Genomic DNA, 25,259 nt, shown 5'->3' on the forward strand with positions numbered 1-25,259 from the left:
AGCGCACGTTAACCCTTTTTGAGGTATGAAATTAAATTACGTCACATGCAGTATGGTAGAATTGCTCTCAGAATGACTTTAGAAATTAAAGAATGTTACTTTCAAGCCATTTTTATCACTGGTTTTGTACAAAAAATGGTGTATATATTAGTGTCAATGACTTCGTAAAATGACCCCGAATGTGATTCGTATCTAAGTCTTTGTGACGTATAAGAAAACTTGCATTAGAATTAAAAATTGCTTCAAGAAGTATTTGAGACAGCTGACTGATAAAAGGCTCAAAAGCTCAACAATTTTTAATTTTCCTACCAAAGTGGGCCACGTCGAACTGTACATTCACGCTTTTAAAACCAGAGAACACAAAGGAGGCTAGCAAAACATAAAAACGTGCTGAATCGTTTGTTTGATAGCTTGGTATTATTCAGTATGCACGTGCACCATTGTCCGTTTGATGGCACTTGAAGAAAGTGGGATACACGTGTCCTGCTGTCCTACAAAGGGTTTTGAATAACTAGTTGGTTAACCCTGTTAACCTCCCTGCCTTTCCTTCTCCTTTTCCTACTCCTGGTGGTCTAAAATAATCCGGATTGAGTCCTTCACTACGCTGTCCCTCATAAACCATGCGTTGCTCCGGGATGTTAGATCCCGCAATTTATAGTTGAACAAGGACACAAGTATATTGCGAACAGAACTCTCTTGTCCATCCTAATGGCGTACTCCAATCGGCAATCCGGAGCAGCTCTCCGAATCCACGAAGGAACAAGATGTCTAGGGACTTTACCGTCGCAGGCCAATCATAACCGATCCGGGTACAGATTGCCGATTGAAACTCGCTCTTAGGTTCACAAGAAAACTCTGCTCTGGATTGCCCATTTAAATACACCATAAGCCCAGCACTTCACATATTACAGCCCCTCCATATTATTGGACAGACCTAATATTATAACTGACGCCACTTGCATTACTGCAGAAAGCTGTGGACAGTCTATGAAGTGAACTTCAGCTAGCATTGCAGGACCGTCCATGCCGCCACCGTGAGTTTCCGATCAGCAGAGCTGTTACGCGATTGCTTAGCAACTGGCTCTCATCTGCGCTGCTGTGCAAGAAACCTTGGGCCAGCACAGGTGCCAGAGCTAGCCGGTGGACGTCTACTAGTGCGCGTATCACCTGCTCCATCTAAGTTCCCACCTGGTGCTGCGAAAAAGAACGCTTGATTTGTAGGCATGGCTGTACTGAGAAAAACGTTTTTTTAACTCAAGAAGCATACTTAGTTTGTTTTTTTTAATAACTCTTAGCTCTTTGGCAAAACACCATGCATGGCTCTAAGCAGGAGGTGCCTACCGACGGACACGTCGGCCATTTTGGGCACGCTGAAGCGCTCCCGGAAGCTCCTCAGCGGGTCCTCCCGGTCCAGGCGCCGCGCAAATTCCACGCTGTTGGGCTTCAGCCCCCACTGCTGGGCCAGCGACAGCAGCTCTTGCCTCGGCGTGCTCTTCATGGTGAAGCTTAAGAATGAAAGGCTTTTAAAGGGACCATGCGATGATATTTACTGAGATTAGGAAAAGCACATGAGCGATCGGTACTCCAGCACTTGTCACCGCACTGCAAAACATTTTTAAGAGTTTGATAAACACCGAAGGTATCGGCGATTAAAAATGATGCTCATATTCGCCCCTCCGAACACGCACACACCGACTCGCCAGAAAAAAAAAAAACCAGTTATGTGTATTTAGGCCAAATGTGAATTACTTGTGCTAGCACTTTAATTCTCACCTCGGTTCCGGTGTTCGGATGCACTGTTCACGGATGGAAGTTTTTCGGATAACGGTTATGGGTTAATGCCCATATATGCGGAATTGGTCATTCACTACTTTGCATTCATAGATCTCTGCCAGTCCTCATACCGCTCCTGGTGCAGTGGTGCAGCGGTTAAGTGATGCGCCTCTGCCCTACTATGGCAAGTGCTGCCACCGGTTGGACTTGTGAGACATAGCTAGCTTACTCTTCACCAGCAACCTCTTACGACTAATTCCCACCTCCCACAGTGAACAGAGGTTGCCACGTGTGTGTGTGTGTGTGTGTGTGTGTGTGTGTGTGTGTGTGTGTGTGTGTGTGTGTGTGTGTGTGTGAGTGTGTGTGTGTGTGTGTGTGTGTGTGTGTGTGTGTGTGTGTGTGTGTGTGCGATATATATATATATATATATATATATATATATATATATATATATATATATATATATATATATATATATATATATATATATATATAGAGAGAGAGAGAGAGAGAGAGAGAGAGAGAGAGAGAGACCTGGGCAGGTGGGCAACCTGCTGTAAAGCAGACTTCAGACGAACACACAACAGTCAAATGCGAGGAATTCCCAGCATAATTGCTAACGCACCAGAAAATAAAGAAAGCTGGTCGGGACTGCAGCCCTCCCCACTCCATCTATCCCTATCCCGCTTTTACGCCACCTGCACGGCACGCCCAGTGAGAATGCTTGCCCAGTTTGAGCATTGACATCGTCAGGGGAAGGGGGGCTGTCGCCCTAATCGGTTGCGAGCTATTGCGAGCTGCAATTTTTAACAAATTATTTCTAAAATGTTGGGTCCACGACGAGCTTGCATTAGAATTTGACCATCAGAATCATTTCAGGGTCTCTTTAAGGGCCCCAGGAACGCCCTCTGTTCAGAATGCATGCAGCTTCTTTGCTCTTCTCCTGGAAGTAACGCTGCTAGCACGCTGCTACCACGGTGACTGCGCGCAACGGTACTCGAATGCACAGCACCGCGCGGCACCGTTGAAGCAAGAAGTAAACCGCATCATAAAAATGAAATATTTCAGGGCGGCAGTGCTATTGCTGCCGGAACTGCTGCCTCATTTGCACCAAACTGCAGCGATTGGCAAGTTATATAACTTGCTGCTACAAACTTCAGCTCTTGCCTAGTTTTGCGCTGAAGGGTCACTGAAAAACCGACGCATCAGAGCTGCAGTTTCGTTTTAAAAGCTTAGAGGCCAAGATATATGACCTTGTATATCGGGGGAAACTTTCTGCAGTCGTATTGTTTAGGAACCCACCAGCGCAGTATGTGATTGACTCGCGGGCTTGTGAAAAGGCCGCGCTTTCAAGAACTTGTTATGCGCACCTTCCATGACTGCGCTACAAAAAGTAAGGCATGCAGATATTCGAAATTTCGAATGCTTTGTTAAAAGTAGTCTCGCCGCACTGTAGCTTGTACACGGCAAAAGTATGGCAGTGCTTATGAAGGGTGCACAAAGATTTGTTCACGGAGCTTCTGTAGCAGGGTCGTGCTCGTGGTTTGGAAAACTAGGTGGTTTATCACGTGCACTGCATCGCGGCGTGCCGCGACGAAATCTACGACTGACCGTGATCACGCTGGCGAAGAAAGGCGGGTTCAGTTGTGGTACGTGTGCACTGTGGCGGAATTTCTGCGGCAACCGCTTTCCACCTTTACAATGTTCGTCTATTAGAATTTAGATCAAAAACAACCTCTTTCGAGCCATTATAATGGAGTCAAACACTGTATATCAACACAAGTTCTCAACGTATATCCACAGAGTATAATTTTGCAGTCACTTATATACCCCACTGATGAGACCATCTAGCTGGAGCCAGTGGCGGGTGAACATAAAGCGAAGTTATCTAATTTAAGAACGCCGCGGTGATGGTGGAAGTGATGAAAATAGTTCAAGAGATTAAGCTGCTAATATATCTTTTACAAGGACCTAATTATAGCCTAGTGTTCTGTTTTATAGCCAGCTAAATATATATACAGAATGAAGGACATCATTGACTTACACTTAGATTTTCCAATTGGGAGCCCCAATTGGCTTCAAATGGTTCCAGTTGGGCGATCCAACTGGGAGTGCCGAAATCAATTGGAACCTCACAAACCAGCTGAGTATAATCCGGTTGGAAACGCATAACCAATTGGAACTAGGGAAACCAAAATGTACTACCCAGTTGGATTCATGAGCCCAACTGGCTGACCAATTGGAATCAAATGTTATTCCTAACTGGGCCCATTGTTTTCTTTTTTTTTTACTGGGCTATTTCATTAGGTTTAGTGCTCATGCTTTTTTAGAGCTGCAGATTTTGTTTGCTCAGATATGTGCAGTATCGCTCGAACTGAAAAGGGCAGGCAGATACCCTTTGCAGCATAAATACACATGAAAATGAGGCAAGAAAACCCGCTTATTCATCAGTCTCTGCCATAGTTTATTATATAAATGTCCAATCAAAAAAACTAAATTGCTTGCCATTAAAACTGGAAGTAGCAATTAAGATATGCTTGCTTTGCAGGGGCCGCCTTCCAAATTTCTCTCGCACTGAGAAGTTTCATACCTGCATACATTCTCGAGTAGACTTCTCGTCAGAGAAGTTTTTAAAGCGTTGCGTGGAAAACGTATATTTAGAGAAGTTTTCAAAACGTTTGTGAATAAACCCCTTTTGTCAGTATGTTTTTAAAATGTTTGTGTATAAACCTCTTTTGTCAGTATGCTTTTAAACGTTTGTGGATAAACCTCCATTGCTGAGATGTTTATTAAACGTTTCAATCTAGAGTTAGACGTTGCTAGATGTTTGGAGTTGTTTGAAGACGTTTTATAGAAGTTATACATCTGTTTCATGGGTTTGCTCACTATCCGGTGGGCAGGCTGTTGGTAGTAGTAGCTCTATGGGCTGTGATGACGCCGCAAGGTCACGTGACCTAGGTGGTCCAGCTGCCTTCTAGGTTGCTCTCTGGGCACCACCTGCCAGAGTCATGCTCGTGATTTTTCGCCAACACCGACACCGAATTTTCGAGACAATGGGGCTTTTAACGCTGGCTCGTTAAAACCCTCGGAGCCAGCGGCGTCCGCGCGCTGTACCACGGCGTATACGCCTACAGAGCATCATGCTCGCAATTCCCTGAAATTTTCTTGAAATTATTAAGCTGGTTGGCGCTCTTCTGAAAGAACGCCTAGAATGCCATCAGATATGACCGCCACTCTTGTGAAGCATTTGAAGCAGCAAAAAAAAACTATGCTTGATTTTAACTGTCAAACTTAAGGCTGGCATTAGTCCAACGTTGTTGATGTGCTGAGTTTAGAAAAATGCTGAGCGCACGTAGGTCTAGCTGCTTACGTGGAGGAATGCGAAAGCATGTGTTACCAAGGCAGCCGCGTTTGTTCACCGCCAACGTGTTTACAGTCACTGCATCAATTTTTCGTTAATGAATCACCTTAATCACATTTACTCTGATTACATCCTCTTATTACACATTTTGATGTTTCAAATTTGCCGCCATAGCTGCTTTCCCGTCCACCTACTATATTCCCGTTCAGCCTATTCGGCCGTCCGACGACTTTTGCTTCTAATTAATTAACTAATTACTCTATGTCAATAAAACGTTTTGTTCGATGAATTATCACTCATCAAGCACATTTAAATCTAGCCTAGCCGCCGCGTGGGCTGAGTGGTTACGGCGCTCGGCTGCCGGCCCGAAAGATGCGGGTTCGATCCCGGCCGCAGCGGTCGAATTTCGATGGAGGCGAAATTCTAGAGACCCGTGTACTGTGCGATGTTAGTGCACGTTAAAGAACTCCAGGTGGTCGAAATTTCCGGAGCCCTTCACTACGGCGACCCTCATAGCCTGAGTCGCTTTGGGACGTTAAACCCCCCTAAACCAAACCAAATCTATTTCAAACTTTATTTCCACTACTTAGCCTATTTTCCAACTATTTTGCCGTCCACTCACTATATCGTCGTCCGCGTTATTTCAACGGCTTTTCGACATTTTTGGCTCTAATTTTTGACACTAATCTTATCGATACCAAATTTTGTCGCACATCATCCTCTATCGATTGCAATCATTCGTTTTGTACTGACTCTTCCGAGAACGACACAACGGCTGCCGACACGTTTTGCGGACACGCACTCGCCGACATAGCCAAGTAATGCTTTCGCATTCATAAACAGGTAGTTTCCGAAGTGACTGTGCTGATTCTTATTGAAATGCGATGGCATGTGCCGAAACGCGAGCACGACAGAAAGCTATGTCTCGTCGAGGCACTGGGAGGGAGGGAGGAAGAAAGGGATAACGCTGTTCGTGATGTAGCCCGAGCTCTCGCTGTTGACGTGTACTGTACGATGTCAGTGCACGTTAAAGATCCCTAGGTGGTCGAAATTTCCGGAACCAGGCCTCCACTACGGCCTCCCTCATAGCCTGAGTTGCTTTGTGACGTTAAACCCCATGAACCAAGCCCAACCTGCCCATTGTCCGTTTCGCGCTCCGCGTTACTGAATTTTTCCTGTGGTAGGCCGCTCCGCGCCCGCCCGTACAACAAGTAACCTCGAACGTGATTGCGCCATTTGTACTCCTATAGCAGTGGCAATGTCCAAGCTACACTATTACTGAGAAAAATCAACACCTGTCGGCTTTGTTTCAAGGGTATAAGTACTTCTTTTCGCAATTCCTTTATCTATAATATTACTTTACAGTCCTGAATAAAAATGACATTTTAGTCGAGAAACTCTTCGTTTGCTCATTTTAGGGTTTTCTTAGGCAAATAGCATTGCCATATGGGCGGTGTTTCAGTTTAGGTGTTTTTTTTTTCTTCTCATGAGAGAGAGAGAGAGAAAAACTTTATTGTCCAGAGGAAATCGGGGCATGCCCCTGGGTCCCCGCACGACCCCACTTCACTCAAGTGTTTATGTCCCTAAGGTCCATAACACTGGCAGCCCGGCCTGTGGCGATGGTCTGCACGGCCGGGTATGTAATGAACTTCTGAACTTTCCTGCCCCGAAAGCCAACCTTTGCTTCCAGGTCTCTTTTTACCTTCGTAAGAAATTAATGTTCGCAATGAAGCGCGATTTCTTCTGCTACAAAAGCTGCAGCGTCTGCTACAAGATGCTATTTTTTTCTGCTACAAAACCCTCTTCTGTTGCTTTTTTTTTTTACAAGAAGCCTGTTGTGAGTTCCACCACCGAGCACGAGAACATTCCCACCTTCGCGCATTCGGGAGGAAAGCACGCAAAGCCCAAGCAGAAGAGCTAATCGGCGCAGTATTGGAAATGGCTGGTTTCACTCTGGTCCTTTCTATGACCGGCATTTGCCAATATAGGTCCAATATTGGGCCGATTAGTTGTGCTGCTGGGAAGATCAGTTGGTCGTACCGCGCTTCGGCTCCAGCAGACGGAAAGGCGCAAGGTGCACCGATTGACTCGTGGAAATAACGTCCGCTACCGCGAACCGGTTCCGCGAGGCACCATCTGCGCATGCGCAGATGACACTATAGGGGTATATTCTAGGCACTATAATAGGGGCGCACGGCTACCACCGTTGTTGCCTGCCACTGCGCAGGCGCAGGTGGGTCCCCACGGAAGCTGATCACGATCGTGGATTGCGCTATGCTAAATCAGTCTATTTACTCTACTCGCTGCTACCAGACCTTTTAATCACGCCAGCTGGTTAGCCCCCGATAGAGTCCATGTATCGAAAGCTGGCGCTGTGATTGGGCCAACCCGCCGCGGTGGCTCAGTGGTTAGGGCGCTCGACTACTGATCCGGAGTTCCCGGGTTCGAACCCGACCGCGGCGGCTGCGTTTTTATGGAGGAAAAACGCTAAGGCGCCCGTGTGCTGTGCGATGTCAGTGCACGTTAAAGATCCCCAGGTGGTCGAAATTATTCCGGAGCCCTCCACTACGGCACCTCTCTCTTCCTTTCTTTCTTCACTCCCTCCTTTATCCCTTCCCTTACGGCGCGGTTCAGGTGTCAACGATAAATGAGACAGATACTGCGCATTTCCTTTCCCCAAAAAAGCCAATTATTAAGCCAACTATTATTGGGCCAAATCTCGGCGGTTAGATTGCGACGCTGGCCTGCAGCATTCATTGGGAACTCAGCGGTGCAGAATGAGAAGTTTCAGGACGCCATCGGCAGCTGAGTACCCCGCTGATCGTGACTACTGATCACGACCGTATCTGGATTCGGAGTTTCGTGACTGGAGGGATAAAGAGCTTATCCTGCGTTCAACCTGCGGCTATGGCATCAAGCGGCAAGGTGATTTCACGACTGCAGTAAGTTTCACTGTTTAGTAATATAATACAGTCCTCCTCCTTGGGACATCGAGTCTGTGCAACCTGTGCAGGGCCACGAAGAGTGCACCCATGACAACCACGGCGCCGCCAACCAACGCTTTGGACAGCACAAAGAAGGTGGCAGAACGAGCACTACGCGATCCATCTTAAGCCAACTGTGTAGTCCCAAAGCAAACGCTGCCGTGTGCGTATATCCGCTCCTCATGCCTGAAATTACACCGAAACGACGGAGTAAATTTAGGCCTGACTTCTCGAAGGACACTTACTGTGCAGTTGATTTTGCGCGTATAGGGTGAAAACACTGCTGTCAACGCTTTTGGCAGTATGAGTCACCTGCTTCGGACCGATTACGCAATCGTTATGGTTCCGGGCGACACCGTTGACAACTGAATATGGTCTACGCTATGACTCGGCTCGCTTCGACGGCCGTGTGTAATTAAGCTACATGTTCGGCACTGTTTTTTAGTTACGTTCTCGACTGTGGTGCTTGCAGGCTTGGTAAAGTAAGCGAGCTCCATATGCGATCGAGACGCTCAGAACATAAGAGAATTAAGTTTCTTCGCGGCACATATATACTTCCTTAGTTTAGTTCACCGCTTTAAAGTTTGAGCAGACAAGGAAAGGGGAAAGTTGGGCTCGGATGCCACCGCCGGCATGCAGTAGTTTTTTCTTCTGCTTTCTGATTAATTATCCTTTAATATTTACCATATTAATCTCTCATTTATGAACACAACAGATTTGAAGAAAAAAACATCCCCTATGCTCCTTGGTTTCGTTGACTGTACAGCTTCCATCACGGTTTAAATTTCAGTTCACGAAAGCAGTTCGGCTACACGTCATGTCCTGGAGAGAATCGTTACACTGCATTTTACCTTCATGTCGCCGCGGTGGCTCAGTGGTTATGGCGCTCGGCTGATGATCCATTAGATGCGGGTTCGATCCCGGCCGCGGCGGTCGAATTTCGATGAAGGCGTCCCTCATAGCCTTAGTCGTTTTGGGACGTTACACCCCCATAGGCCTGAACCAAGCCTATTATCTTCACTTCAGAGTGGTTCGCGCCGTAGTCACTACGCGCCGTTGTTCATTACAACTGCATGTGCGGAGGCAGATGGCTAGGGAAGGGGAGGTTTTTCTGCGGCAGCACGCCCACCTACGCCCTGCCTCCTTGCAGTAAGCACCACGCTCGGCTTTGTTGGTGGGCGGTACTGTAAAATGCACTGCATGCGATAGATTGTCCGCGTTGGTCACGCCACTCACAACGTTTTCCTCCTAGTATTAACCGTCTGCTAATGAACCAGGCATCGGTGCAGCAGGTTGAACATATATCCATCCATTCCTCCTACCACAACGCCTCCTTCATGAAAGTCAAAGACTGGGAGAGAAGTGTTACTTGAAAAAAAGAGTGCCCGTGGAAAATAAGAGTGCTCTGTAACTGCACATACGTACACCGATATATCTAATTGTTTACCTGAATGTATCAAAACATCTACAGAGCAGCGCTCAAATGTCGCGTTATTGAGTTTCATAATCGTCCTTAGAATTTTTTCACATCCCTCGAGACTGTTCAGGTGTCCTCTAGAAGTTACCGCGCCTCTCCTTTCCACGCATCATTTCCCTTTCCGAAGCGATCGGGTACTTGGCATGTTACTAGATGGCGCCACAGCGTTTTACGCATGCGCATTCTGAGCCCACTCTTGCGCAAAGTATGCAGCCTCGAAAAGTCTGCTGGAGTGAAACGCTTTAAATAGCTAAAATATATACATATAGTAAAGATAAGAAGGCCTGCGTGACTACGTCGCATGAGAATTCGATCGTGCGCAGCGTCGAGCAGTCGACTTCACGCGCGTTTTCTGAAAGTTCGTGTTATTTAATGATATGTCCGAAGAATTTGTCCGGAAATAGAGTTTTCGTTACTGCTTTCCCGAGAGGATTGTCCTTGTAGGTAGAGAAAATGAACTAAAACGCGTCTTCATACAAACTTTGTGATTAGGCGACGCGTAGCGCAGTCTTCGATCCAGCAGCATCAAATATATTGGTTCTTAGGAAATGAAAAGGAGCAGTAGCTGTCTCATCTCTGGGTGGACACTCCAACCGCACCGTGAGGGAAGGGAGGAAAGTGGGAGAGAATGAGGTGCCGTAGTGGAGGGCTTCGGCGGAGCTGAAATGCAAAAGGCGCCCGTGTACTGTGCGATGTCAGTGCACGGCAGAGATCCCCAGGTGGTCGAAATTATTCCCGAGCCCTACAGTATTACAAATTAGCGAGAATGAAACACCCGCAACCAAATAAAGAAGAACCACCATCGGACGCTTGCAAACGCATACCCTATAGCTCACCTCAGTTTAGCGCAAAGGATACACCCAACGATGCATCAGAACGCAATTGCCCATTCTGCGTACAACACCCAAGCTTATATCACACAGTTTGGGCATGTCCAAAGAAAAAAAAAACGCGATACCAAACTCGATACATGAGCGAAGGGAGGAGGTGCTGTCCAGTTCGGACCTTGACGACCAACGTCACCATGCAGGGCCCGTGCCTCAGCTTGGACGGGTGAGGACAACACTCATGCTCCATCATCTAAAATATTCGTACCAATAAAGTTATTACTACTACCATACGGCACCTTTGCGTTTGCCGCCGCGGCCGGGTTAGAGCACGGGTACTCGAGCTCAGCACCAAATGCACGAAGAGCTACTCGGTACGCGCAGTTGCGGCGGTCTTATAGCAGGTGTGCCTGTTCCGTGGGATCAGGCCCTCTTATGCCATTTAAAACTCGTTGCATTCGAATGATTGACATCACGCATTCAATATTCCGCGTGCAGCCTTACACAGAAATACCTACATAGCAGCTGCATGTAAAAGTGAACACGGGAGCAAGCTAGATCAGATCCTGAAATTCGGTACACGCGCATTTTTTCAACGGGAATTTTCCGCATGTAGTAAGCTTTCACTGTAACAATCAATATACCCGCAGATCTCCTCTTGGCAGACATGCGCTTTTTTTTGCTTTTAACGTTTTTGCTGTCGTCAGAAATATTCCATATTGGTTTTCTATGGCAGTCTTAACTGCTCGATCCGAGCGATGGAGAAACTTTAAAATAAATATTTTGCTACATTTCGGAAAGACGGACCACTACCTTCAATATTTCCATAACGCTATCTTACCATTCTACAGTTACCTCACGATTAAAACTATGTCCAACAATCCTGGCTGGCAGGAAAAATTAACGACACGGCCTGACATACCATGCAGCTGACTGCATATGAGTGTCCGTACCGTTTGCTTCATTCCTTGTCGGGGCACGCGTGTATCATTCGGGCTTTCCGTTGGGAAGCTGCAGTGCTTCTTGCAGTGCAGCGGAAGTTATACGATCGTTAGGCGACGGTTTCTACGGCGTGCCATTCTCGCGCGTTCGCTAACCAGCCGCACATGTATGGGTGGCGTCGCCTCGAGCTCGTGGCTGCCATTGCTGTTGTGCAAAAAGTATGGCGAGATACCTTCGCCGGCTGCGATGCAGACAGCGGCACGTTGCCACAAGGACGACTGTGCAGCAAGAGAGGTTGCGGCACCGCAAAACGCTCACCTGTCGGGCGTCGCCGCGAACAGGTGATCCGCTGAGCCGGCCTGGGAGCGCTGCGCCCTTCTAAGTGCCGTCGATCGCACAGATAGAAGAGGGATCCAGCTGTTTGCACCGCAGGATCGCCGATTCTGGCCGCGAAAGCGCGTCGCTTCTGCAGCTGTGAGTACTGGCTGTATCCGGGCTGGCTGGTACTACGTGCCGCGGGGGCGCTCAAGCCGGCGAAGGACTGGCCCTGCAAGCAGTCGATGTTGTGGCTCGCGCGCGTCCGAATTTTTTCCCTTCCCCTTTCCTCTTCGCGTCGTAGCGATCCGACGATGTCGACGACGCGCTTGCGATTGAAACCGGACGGGTGGTCGGCCAGCCCCTATGAGAGCTCGCGGCGTCCTTGGGGACGTTTCTCTCGCCTCGCAACCGGGAACGCGTTTTTCCGAGGAAAGAGCGGACGCGACACGAGGCGACGGCGGCGACTCGCTTTTGATCAACACTGAGGATAGATACATTGCTTCGAGAGGAGCTTTGCTGCGCATGTCACGACGCATGCGCAGCTGGCACCCGGCTTGACCCGTAAACACGTCTACTTTAGTACGTCTCATCTATGCTTAAACTCCCTATTATCGGCGGGTGAGAGAAGAACAGTAGTTTGTCGTATCAAACTACTGCGCCACTAGCCACATCCCTTGAAGATGCAAGGAAAACATGATGCAGCGCGTTGGAGCATGACTGGTTGAGCATTGCGTCCGTTTCCCGTGTGCCGTTTGAACTCGAAGCTACGGAGACCTGAGGGAGAGCCTTGTGTGTGTGTGTGTGTGTATGTATGTATGTATGTATGTATGTATGTATGTATGTATGTATGTATGTATGTATGTATGTATGTGTGTGTGTGTGTGTGTGTGCGTGCGTGCGTGCGTGCGTGCGTGCGTGCGTGCGTGCGTGCGTGCGTGTGTGTGTGTGTGTGTGTGTGTGTGTGTGTGTGTGTGTGTGTGTGTGTGTGTGTGTGTGTGTGTGTGTGTGTGTGTGTGTGTGATTAGCCCCAGCATACGTGTGTTCACGGAACGCCGTGACCAGTTGTGACCGGCGGCGTGTTTGCAAGATATGGCTCCCTTCGTGGCCGGATCAGAGCAATGTGAAGTGACTGACGACCGTAAAACTGCAGACTCTGTCTAGTCCTCGTTACCCCCTGCCATGGTCATGCGCCTTCCTTACCCAATAAAGGACTTTCAACTCAACTCTATAACCAGCCTATCAAATTTTGCGATATCCTCTGCTTATTTGTCACTTTCTTGCATGTGAATTCTATTGACTTCGCGTTTGGCCAACTTTTAATCCTGAATTTGTATCTTTACGTCACCGCCACTGTGATCTCCACCCTGCTTTTGCGACACCAATTTTCCAATACATTTTTGCTAATGTCTACCACAGATTCATTGACATTAGGTTTGCAATCTCTAAACCCTTGGGCTTCAGGGCGAGTCTGTGTCTTTATCGACATCTGGATGGATGCTGCCACATTTTAGCAAATAACATGTTCCATTGTTTCTACGTGTTTACCACCGCACTGCACAAGTGTCACCTTCTTGGTTAAATTTATTTTTGTAGCTTCGCGTACAAGGCACCCTGCTCTCGCTTCATATGAACTGCGCGCCATCATGGGAGTAAGTTTTATTATAACTTCAAGAAGACAAATGGTCTATCAATTCTCCGCACCCCGGAAGCGCATTCAAAAAAGCCTTCAAAGCATAACTTGCATGCGATGCAAAATAACGTTGTTAAAGTCATGGCCACTCCACGTGCAACAGGTGCATGTCGGCCAGGCCCTATCGATCGATATTTTAAATCGCGGTTTAACTTAGTTCAATCACGCAACAATGACTTCTCTGGTTTCTTTCTTTCAACGAGCCAGCAGTATATCGTGGGTGCTGTATGGGGCTTTACGATACGCGGGATATTACGCAGCACAAAATAGCTCCAAATTTCGACTCTGCTTACTTTGCAGATGCGTCGTTTTAATCTGGTCAAAATGTATTTTTCTGACATTTCGCTGCATAGCAAATCACCGCTTTGATACGGTGACACATGCGTATGCCTTAAACCCTGAAGCTACTGCGCACGAATGCCAATCGCTACCTGTTCTTTTCTTGTCAGCAAAGAGCGCTTTGTATGCGGAGTATTTTTTTTTTCACGAGGGCTTTTATGTCACGCATCTGCACGTGGGCCATGGGAATAATGGGGATAAGGTGTTCAGCTCGAAGAACTACATGTATTCCAAACGTGATTGAAGAAACTGTCTTTAACAGCATATTCTGCAAAGAAAAGTCGAGAGTCAGCGGCCAGAGATGCAGAAGGCCCGCTGAAAAACAAATTCATGCAAAGCTGTCCCTAATGGCGGAACAGCAAGAAAGTTCTGTGGTCGTAATACTCGTTTGAATTTGTTGCTCTTTTTTAGTCTTGTTTATATGTCTGCGCTGGATTTTTATTCTCCACATACTGAAAAAAATAAAACACGAGTTCGAAATGTTTCGGAACTTTTATGAAGTTTAGAAACGCTGTCTGCCGGTTTCATTTTTAATATCTGCCTCTGGAAAACACCACGATAAAGTCCCGTTGCCGTGTTTACACAGGAAAGCAATGAGCACGTGTTGTCGGTTGGCAGAATGTCACAGCGCAGCACAAAAGAATGCAGGTATGGATTCAGGAACAGATGACGGGGCTTTGTACTGCCCTGCCCAAAGCGTCCATTTATATCACAGATGGCGCTTTGACCGGCCTTTTCGTGGCGCCCCCTGGGCAGTGCAGAGTTGTGGCAGAACTGAGAAAACTGCATGGCATCCTAGGCAGAAAGTGGAAGCAAAGAGAGTGCTGTTAAAAGAAAGCGGCCTATATAATGGTGGCGGAGACGTCTGCCGCGGTAAGAAATGCACCTTGTCTTGACGAGGATATCCGAGTGGATTCGAGGGGTGCGGAAGCACTTACCACACGTCAGCGCTTTGGCGAAGCGCGCGCCTACGGAACGAGATGTGTAGAGTAATAATAATAATAATAATTGGTTTTGGGGGGAAAGGAAATGGCGCAGTATCTGTCTCATATATCGTTGGACACCTGAACCGTGCCGTAAGGGAAGGGTAAAGGAGGGAGTGAAAGAAGAAAGGAAGAGATAGGTGCCGTAGTGGAGGGCTCCGGAATAATTTCGACCACCTGGGGATCTTTAACGTGCACTGACATCGCACAGCACACGGGCACCTTAGCGTTTTTCCTCCATAAAAACGCAGCCGCCGCGGTCGGGTTCGAACCCGGGAACTCCGGATCAGTAGTCGAGTGCCCTAACCACTGAGCCACCGCGGCGGGGAGATGTGTAGAGGGAGAGTCCGTTTTCCACACACGGGGGCGCTCTCCGCGTAGGTTAAATATAGGCTGCAGGAGCTCAGCAGACAACTTTTCAAGATAAAACGAGCATGCAAAATAGACGAAAGAGAAACGGTAGTAAAATAAAGAGGCCTGACGGCGGGCAGGCGCTCGAAGTACGTCTGTGGACAAAGGAAGCTCGTTAAACGATAATGCTGCAAGTACTTGCTGCTGCTTCTGAATTCACTGCTCGGCAAAGCACGTGAGTGGCAAGCAGAAAGAGAACTGCGCCTGGAAAAATTTCGAAAAAAAGGGCATTGTTCGATTGTCGGATTGGAAAACTTCGCATTTGTAGTGATTTAGTTGAGCGTGAAGCAGTTTCTGTGCTCGGTCAAATTGGTATAAACCGATTCAGAGGGTAGTTTTCGAGAACGAAGTCTTTGGTTTCTTAATTCGGCGGGAACCCACAAAAAACACACAAGCGCCTTGTGTGATCACATGTCACATCTAAAGCCGACGCGGTCACGTGCATTCCAGCGCAATAAAAAGGACAAAGGGAGAGAGAGAAAGCTTCGAGGCGGTGAAGGAGCTATCTTTGATGGCTGGTATGACAAATTTGAAAATAAATAACTAAAACACCTCGGGGCAGGAAATTCCGCAAGCTATGCCCAAAGGATTTTTAGATTGGGATAAAGAGCGATCGGAGGTCCTGCTAGTTCTACGTGCACCTATGGTCAATGCCTCACGTCCGCCCTTATGGTTACAGTACCTCAGGCTTAGCTGCAAAAGTTGGAGAGTAAAAATTAATGTTCCGAATGGTCACTTAGGGAAAATGAACACACCATGTCTATTCAAACCAATATAAATGCAGGATTTTTTCTAAACTATTCGGAAAAGGATGTTGGCCGAAATGTCGCGTGAGGTGCAGATGTCTACTGAGGAAAGATTAGACTGCAGAACTCCATGCGAAGTATAAGCTGCAATGAGCGCTGAAAGTGTTAGTTAGGCATGCCCTCAAGATGTGGACAGCACTGTTCACAGATATTCATCAAAAACAGGGGGGAGAACAGCCACTGAGGTGGCCAAACTATTGTGAAATGGGGAGGCCAGTGGTTCTGAACATACCCGGCAGCGTGTTATTTCCTCCGCTTTATCCTCAAAGTTAGCCGAACAAAAATTAACCACGGTCTTTTGATTAAAAATATCGATTCTGACGTTTGCTCAGTTTCATTTGCATATTGAGATATCCACACTTACTTGCGCGACCACAAAAGAAACAGATGCGTCGATATGACCACTGCTGGCAGCGATCCTCCATGGGACTACGACCGATGCTTCTGAGTCTAACAATCGTAAGGCGTTGCTCGCAATTCAAGGATCGTCGGCAGATGCGCACACCTCGGAGACAACATCGCGCCTCATTTGTCAACCGAGACGCTTATTGTGAGGCGAAAAAACTTGTGAAATTCACTACCACGGACTTACAATTGGCGGGAAGGTGGCGAAGCCGGCAGCGTGTGTTCCTTAGTGTGCGTGTGCTCACAGATGGTGCAGGGTGAGGTCATCAAGCGGCCGTAGGACGCACACAGCAAGCCGAGCACCGGCATTTCTGACAATCGTATATGACATGTCGCTTGTCTATATCTACTAGCCACTGGCCTACCTCAGTGTAGTGCTGCAGTTTCCCGACATTCGTACCAAAACTGTGACGCAACCGTTTGTCGTACAGCGTTCTGGGCGGTGTCATAACATTTTCGCGTTGGATATAGCATACATGTGCTAGTCAGTTTTGAGGCTAGCTTTCGACAGGAGTTCGAACCGACGGCATATGCAGCTTCAATTGTGTGCCTTGCCCGACTCTCTACCTCTTTCCTTAGGTCGCGATTGATGTGTCCACCGAGATGTGAGACAGTTACTGCGCCATTCCTTTCCTTAAAAACCAATTTTCGCATTTAAATTGTAACGCTCGTTGTATACAGCATACGTGTCGTCGATTATAGCATTTATCGTTACATATAGCATAAGTCTCTTAGGTCGAGGTCTCGATCCAGACAGGTATTCGAGCCGAGTATCTGGGTGCTTCCCTCGGACCTTTGTGGATTCAGCGTCTGTGGAATCGGCGTTCGGAGGCGCGTCTTCGTTTAATTTCTAAGCCTGAATCGAAGTCGACCGCTCACGATGACCCATTAACGCTCTCGTCTTCACAGCACGTCAGCAGTCTCAAGTGCCCTCTGAATTTATTTTCGCTAAAGGGCGCCATATATCTCAGGTTATTCTGACCATTGAACACATGTGGTGGCTTTTTTGTGTGATTCGTGAGCTGTGATAAGAGGAAGTAGTGGAAGCATTGTGACCCGCACGAGCACAAAGAAAAATGTCATTCCTTAAGCGCGCGGAATGGCTTTGTCATAGGCGCAGCTGCCTATTATGCTGGAGCGTTGCTTGCATTGTTTGCCCGCTAGAAGTGCGCGACGTCATCGTGGGACGGCAACAGTGCTCAAAGAAAATGTTCTTGGCTCGTTCTTTGCAAATGGTATATACCCCCGTTAAGCATCGATTTGTTTTCTTGCGTACTGCTACTAGATGCGGAGTGTTCATTAAGTGTCGCTTTTGTCTAGTTCATATGTTCTGTTCGGTCATGACCCAAAGCGTGACTTTGGAGGCGAACTGTAATTTTTATGTAGCTGTGAGGCAATATTAAATACTGTGAATGAGTGAGAGAATGGGATGAAGGAAAGAAAGCTGTGCTAAAGCTCCGAGGTTGTGGTTGTCAGGGACCATGAAATGGTGTTTACTGACGTAGGAAAAGCCCACGAACGATTGGCATCCCGTCACTCGTCACCGCAGGAATTTTTAATCAGACTCCATTAACACCGAAGATATCGGCGATTAAAAATGATGCTCATACTCTCCCCACTCAACTGATACACGCCAATGCGCCAGAAAATAAAATGAAGACAACGAGTCAGGACTGCGCCCCGCGGTGCCCCATCCTGCCGTGCACGTCACATGGTCACGGCCAATGAGAAGGCTCGCCCAGGCTGGTCACTTTACTTCAACGTTGTAGGGGCGGCTAAGAATGCGCGGTGAGGTCTCGCCCTAATCGGACGCGAGCTATTGTGAGCCGCAGTTTTTTTTAATTACTTGTAAATTATAGGCTTCATGCAGAGATTTCAAATTTGATTCGAATACTCACAAAGACCACATTTACAGAAATTTTGCATTAGAATATGGCCATACTAATTTCAGGGTCCTTTTAAGTAGACATGTCGAGGCTGGAGTTCGAAGCAGTACGGACTATAGACAGAGAGGTTTGAACAGTAACGCCGCATCAGCAACGTTTAAAATAAAAGGCTGAGGTCTGACACTGATCCGGGTGTAATGGTGAAGAAGGCCATTGGCTGAATGTGCGCGTGATACAGACACGTGTCACATGGTAATCATTATCAATGGGCCATGTAAAACTAGCATTCTAATACATTCCGGCTGCCTAATTAAGCTTTACGGCTTTGTTTTTAAAACTAGCGAGCAGGAATTCTCAAAGAGTAATTGGTTTTGAAGCGAAAGCTTCACTACGCTATAATAAAGCCGATTTCGCCGTGCATTGCCGGTTGACCTTCAAGTGAGCCAGAGGTCAAGTGTGGCGATAGGTCTTACCGCATATGTGGTCCACCATGATGTCGCACCACTTGGCATTTGACCTTTTGATTCGCCAGTAGAGGGCGGTACAATTGGCCGCAGTGTTCATTGGGTGACCAGCCTCTCGCGATGAACCATTAATTTAACTGCCACCTGCCCGGGTGGCAGGGTGGGCGCGCTGTCTATCCAGTGTGCGGAACGCACTCAACGTTACAGACGCGTCTACTTGACCGATACACCACATCTTTCGCTCCCTAACTAGATTCAACATTGTAGCCTCGGTAAGTGAACTGCTGATGCAGTTTTGAATTAGCAATCGCGCCCGCTTAATTCTGCGAGCTTCGGGTCGGAACTGATTGCGGGAATTTCCTCATTCGAAGACGAGCTGTCGTCGATCCTCTGAGCCAGACTCGCTACTCGATAAGCACTCCGAGTCAGAAGAGCCACCACTGTTATCGCCAGAAGAGTAGACGGCGCGCCCGGCTATAACAACGCGCAACTGAACGTCTCGGAAGTAAACTAAGTAAACAAAGGTGAGAGTGATAACACCATGTGAGTGCCCACAATAAATCAAGCTAAGCGCGAATCAAGATAAGAATCAGCTCTTGTGCACATCCACAAGAGCAGACGAAGCGCGAGAAAAAAGCGAAACTACGCGACCGCCGGATCGTAAACCTCGCGAAACGCCGAACAAGGCAAGAATGAGTCTTTTCCTTCTGCAAGGTGCAAGCACAAACAAAATGTTTTTTTCTAAGCCTGAAGAGAGCTAGCCACTTGCCCGCATACGTTTACTTTCAGCATGGCGCGAAATTTTGAACACACCAACACCGTTGTGCGCGCACGACAGCCACCGTCGAAGGGATAAGGTCTTTCGTGTGCTTGGCCATGTTGCTTTCGTGAAGCCTGGTCCAGATGTCGAAAAAAAAATGAGATTGGTTTCAGCTAATTTTACAGTGGGAGCGAAGCTCACGTGCGCCTCAGCCTTGCCAGCGATGTTGCCCTTTCATGCCTCAGACTTTCATGCAAGTTTTTACACCGCCATGACGGCAGCCTATAGCTGCTTCCTTTGACAGATAAGCATCTAAATTAGGTTATTCATATGTCCGTATACCTATTTTTCAGCAGTATTTCTAATCGCTTATCTCCATGTTCAGCGGTGGTTCAAGGTCTTTTTATTGACGGCAACATGCAGTAAGGCTGTTTAGCCGAGTATCTCATAGTTTCTCTTGCTATATATACACTCAATCGCTACCAAGATTATATCTTTAATTTTATGCACTGTTACACCTACTTGTTATAATTTGGTAAAATAATTTATAATTTGGATATTCGGTAAAATTTTATTGTGTTCTAATTTGCTCATCATTAAAGCTTCGAAAGGTATACGCACGTTAGGCCAGCAAGTGTAGTCATTCTTCCAGCTCCCGGTCTCCCAGCCAAACCATAACTGCCCACAACTATGACAATGCACTGCACGTAGTGTTCGAGGCACCTCCACGCCAACACTATACCTCTGTTAGCCACAGAATAAAGGAGGGGGACTCCGACATAGCGTGGAATGGAAGACAAAGTTGCGTGCGAGCATCGACCCCATTTTATACGTTGTGGTACAAGCTATATAAAAGTTCGATTTAAGCGAATAGATGAACAGAGGTAATGTGATTAGTACAGTATGGAGCTACACTGCAAGAAGTTCCAGGGGGAGCGCTGTAGTCGTCATGTGGGAAGATCTACGTAGACGAGCAAGCGACATTTGTCAGGCGGAGCTTTTCGACGACCGTATACAAGACCCATTCCGCAATCTTAAGAAAAACATCCCGTGGCTCAATAAGTATGTGAGTATCAATTGTAAAATGTGAACGTCATTTTATTCTCGCGAGTGCATTTTTCAAGTTTCGGGCGGGGAAGGTTGGGGGGGGGGGGGGGGGTGCTCTTTATTCATCGAGTTTCTACAGTAAAGGATTCGTGGTCATTTCACGAGGTATTTGACCCCTGACGGCCATGCGTATTGTGCAACGTCAGTGCACGTCAAAGAACCCCAGGTAAACATCGCTTAACCGCTGCACCACTGCGCTATGGGAGAGGTATGAGGACTCCCAGCGATCTAGAAATGTAAAGTAGAGAATGACCAAACCCGCATATATATGGACATTCACCCAGTAACGCTATCGCGTCATGAACTTAAGGCGGGGCTTAACTATTCCCTCCAGTTGTTGTGTGCTAGCACTAAGGCCCCACTCAACGATTTCTACGATCTTTGCCTGAAGCCTGCTTGACCTTGAAAAGCGACATCCGGACCGACTCCAATGTCCGAATTCGCATTTGACGTGACCACGCTTATTCTTTTTTTTTTTCATTCTTCGTGACTATAACTCCTTCCCTCACCACTACCACTTTGACGAAACCTATGCACGCATCATCGCTTGCTGAAGGGACGTGGATCAGGAACCTCATGAAGGCACGACCAAAACCATATATGCTTGGAAATCACAGAATGCACATGTCTGGAAAGCCCATTAAATCATCGTTTTCTTTCTACTGGCATTATTCAGACGTACAAATTACACCTTCACGGTGCACTGCCGTGACATATGAGAGCCTCCGTGCGTGTGTTTTGGGTAATTGAAACTTCCGCCTAAGGACAGCGCTTAGATACCTGAAAACAGACGTAAAATGTTGTCCAGGGTGACTTTTCGCGAATTTAAATGCATTCACTTAAATCTCGAAAGGTAAACCGTTGACGTTTTTGCTGCCATTGTTAACATCAGTGCGCTCCATAGAGAAAGAATCAAGCGGAAGAAGATAAAGGCAATGCTATGAGCATCTGAGCTTCGCCGCCACCGCCTGCGTCAAATGAGGAAGCGCAGAATTGCCGCCGCGTCTGCAGGTGTTATCTCTCTCCCGGGGCACTTATCGTTATCACGAACCGCTCGCTGACTGAAGCTTCGTCGTCGGCGCCTGTGTCATTGTCACTGCCCTCTCACTTGATTATAGGCACTGTAACTTGACTCACGGACCACGAGCGGTTTTCGTTCATGAACTGTTCGTTTGGAAGCGCTGCTATCGCGACGCGCGGGCGTGGCTTGTGACATGGTCTTTTTCATATTTCGCATTTATTTTTTATTCCACGCCAAAAAAAATAATTTGTAATTGTTATCAAGACGAGAATAGCTAAATTATACGACGCTCGGTTCGAATTTCTTAGCTTGAAGGAGTGATATAGTCCAAAACTTGACCAATTAAAATATTCAATTATTAATTAAACACAACGAAAAATGTTTTACTTGCAATGAACATAACGGCCAACAATGTTATGGTTTATCAAATGACGTCATTATATAAAGCGCATATATATATAGCGCATATTATATACCGCAAAGGCCCAGTGTTCCAAACGCAATGAGCTCGTTGACACTTATCTGGCAGAATATTTTCGTCTCATTTTTCTTTCGTGTTTATAATGTGTGAAATGCTTGTCCGAGAGGGCCTAAAATTTAAATGCCTTGACTAGTGCCTCGTCACAACGCCCTCTCCACGGTCTGAGCTGAATTCAAAATACAGTGCACATTTATCGGTTGGCAATATATAGACACCATTGGTCATACTGTTTTGCAAGATAGTTCGTCATGCTGTGTGTAACCGCGAGTTTATTATGGTAGCAGATTATTTCACCATTCAAGGAAGCTTGGAAACGTGATCTGCCATATTTCGACGCACATTGGGGGACATGCATCATGTGACTAAATATTTCGCGAATCTGGTAAATGTTATTGGGTAATAACTCGCCATTATAATTAAACCTCGACAATAACGAAACGCGCCTGAATCTGTCTCCGCTTCGTGCTGTGTGTGAATTTTATCTCGTTCTTAATTAAACCCTGACAGCTCTTTTCCTTTCTTTTTTATTTTTCATCACGCCCTCTCTTTCGACGCCATTTTGAGATATAGAAGCACGAAACCAGCGCTTAAATTTTTCTTTCCTGAATTCAGCAAATAGAAAGAAAACAGAGGATTTCAACTTTATAAATGAAAAAGCTAAGAAGTTTATACCTATTCTTATAGTTTTTGTTTTGTTATCGCTGGGAATAATTCAGCCGATCCTCGCAATGACGGCAGCACGTTGGTACTCTGTCTAGTTGCGAAAAGCGAAGGTAAAGCAAGCAAAAATAATTCGAATACAATCTGCAAAGAATTCCAATGTACAGTTTGAGACCATGCTTGAAGCGTCCACAGAAATATGCACTTCAAATTGCACCTATACACTCTCAAACCTTGGACATGTGCAAACGTACCACCCTAGTTCCGCGTGGCCTCGTCTAGACGTTATCCTATCAGATGTCAGTGGTCATTAAAATTATTAGGGGCGGTCCGCGAAACAACGCCTAATTCTTAGGGGCGAGAAAAAGCCTTGAGTTTTAATGGGACCCCCGCTTTTACGTCTTGAACTCTCAAGGACGTTCGCCTATTCGGTGTCCATTAAAGGAAGGGGACATGGACAGTGGACACGTGACTGGCCAGGAATGTGGGCTGTGAGCCAACGGACGCGATGTCGGCACCTTTTGCGCAGGAGCAGCGAATAACGACGGTGAAAATAAAGTGCAGGTGCAACCGACGCGTGTAACTTTTAAATAATGTCCCTTTGTAGCGTATAAGTGCACCTGTTGTGGGAGTTCTTTGCGTGGGCACCTGGAGCGGGCTGGCGTCGATGCCCCCTCATTAGAGCTCCTCCGCCTGCGGTCACATGCGTCTTCCTTCCTTCATTCTTCAATTTGCCCGCGCGGAAGTTCTTGTTTATTTTTTATTTAGATACGAATAAATATGTTGACGTCCTTTATCGGTGCCGGCTACCAGTTTTCTTGCAACGTAATGAATGCAGCGTAGCACAAAAATAAAGCGCGATCACTACTCCGAATGGAATCGAACGGTCCCCGAACGATCCCCTCATTTGTATTTCTTTATTTTCCCTGACTACTCCGTTCCGTACACTTCTGCAGCAACTGCGCACGTAAGGAGAAACGGGAAATGCATGTTTCCTCAAGAGAGATATGTGTCTGTAGGCATAAAAAATAAGCTGCGGAAACACTGCAAGTATGCACAGGACAGATATATATATATATATATATATATATATATACGATAAACGCGAAAGCGTCCCCAAATGAAAGCGTCACGAAAGTAATATGAAATGATTGAAAAGGTGGCACGGGACGATTGAACACGCATACCTGTGTGGCTCAACGGAGTGAAGTCATTACGGCGGGAAACTGCTGCTCCTTCGATCATTGTTTGCAGAGCACGTAACAGCGCATCCTTGTCACCAACGCATGCTCTGAATTGCTGAACAGATCTGAACGTGTTGCACGGCTCCGTCTGGACAGTATGTGCGACAGTCGAGCTGGTTCGCAGCACGAGAATAAAGCACGCGTAACAAACGAATAACTAATTTTCTAATTGGCCTTCTAATTAGTAGTCTGGTGGTAAGTTTCAGCCAATGGCGAGTTAGTAGCAGGAGAAAAGACGATGCCATATTCCTGAAGCGGAGAAAAAAGTCGATCGGTTTCTAAAACCCTGCAGTGCGAGGAAATCCGGTGCTTTCCGCATAAGAGAAAAAAGCATGAGGGGCACAGGAAGCCCATTTTAAACGCAACGTGTTGCAGTGCATGCGGCGCCCAATTTGAACTGCCTTGGTTATTGTTTTTTCTCGTCGCTCTTAAAAATGACGGCTATGTAGTTGGCAGGGACTATCCTTCTTCTTGCACTAAGCGACGAACAACAAAAAAAAAAGAAATTGCATGCCGTGGTACAAGGGCGCAGACAGTTTGAATCGGACGCCCCTTTCGTTGGAGACGCCACCTGGTTGGTCGGTTGGGCCGAGGGACATGCCTTACAGTGGGCAAGAGAAAAAGAAATACAAATAACAATGCCCTGCCCACACCGCATAAGCACAACGGGCTTGAGGGCCAGTGGACATAAAGTAGTGTGGGTAGATGAAAAAGAAGTAAAAATAATGTTGCCCAGCCCGCACCACCTAAGGCACAACGGGCTAGGGACGAGGGACAGTAAGAACTCTGGAATGACATATCAAATAACCACTAATGAAAGAGGGGGGCGAGTGCGGGTCATCTTCTCTTGGGCCATACACACATATTGGATGTAAGCGTTCGGCTGCTGTGGCCAAAATCACGGCATCGAATCCCCCTGCCCGGCGGCTGCATTTAGACGGAGGAGAAATGCAAAGCACGTCCCTGCACTGTGCGATGTCAGTGCACGTTAAAGCACCCCAGGTATTTTCCCGTATTTGCCCAGAATGCACTTTCTTTTTTTTATTCACGGTACACTCACACCTTGTGTAACGCCCTCTGGGCCCTCAGGGTGTTGTAATAAGCAATAAATACGTGCATTCTTTTTGTCCTATAGCGTCGCCGATTTTTCGCCCTCCGGAACGGCCCGCTGCGCGTACACTTAAGCGCCGCGAAATTGCCCCTTTATATATATATATATATATATATATATATATATATATATATATATATATATATATATATATATATATATATATATATATATATATATATATATATATATATATATATATATATATA

General features: G+C 46.8%; 1 protein-coding gene across 3 annotated transcripts in view; it reads right to left on the bottom strand.

Moving 5' to 3' along the window:
• The window catches only part of LOC144098423 (kynureninase-like), a 49,382-nt gene that overhangs the window by 18,815 nt on the left and 5,308 nt on the right, over positions 1-25,259 (bottom strand). Inside the window, exons 2-3 of one of the 3 annotated variants that reach the window (XM_077631036.1) lie at positions 11,683-11,911; positions 1,342-1,505 (exon numbers count right to left, since the gene is read on the bottom strand). In XM_077631036.1, the coding sequence (XP_077487162.1) occupies positions 1,342-1,498 (157 nt within the window). In that variant the 5' untranslated portion in view covers positions 1,499-1,505; positions 11,683-11,911. Of the gene's footprint in view, positions 1-1,341; positions 1,521-11,682; positions 11,912-25,259 lie in introns of those variants that run through there. The other 2 variants (XM_077631039.1, XM_077631037.1) reach the window with 2 other exon arrangements.

This window comes from Amblyomma americanum, chromosome 7 (assembly GCF_052857255.1).
Source record: "Amblyomma americanum isolate KBUSLIRL-KWMA chromosome 7, ASM5285725v1, whole genome shotgun sequence".
Classification (NCBI taxonomy): domain Eukaryota; kingdom Metazoa; phylum Arthropoda; class Arachnida; order Ixodida; family Ixodidae; genus Amblyomma; species Amblyomma americanum.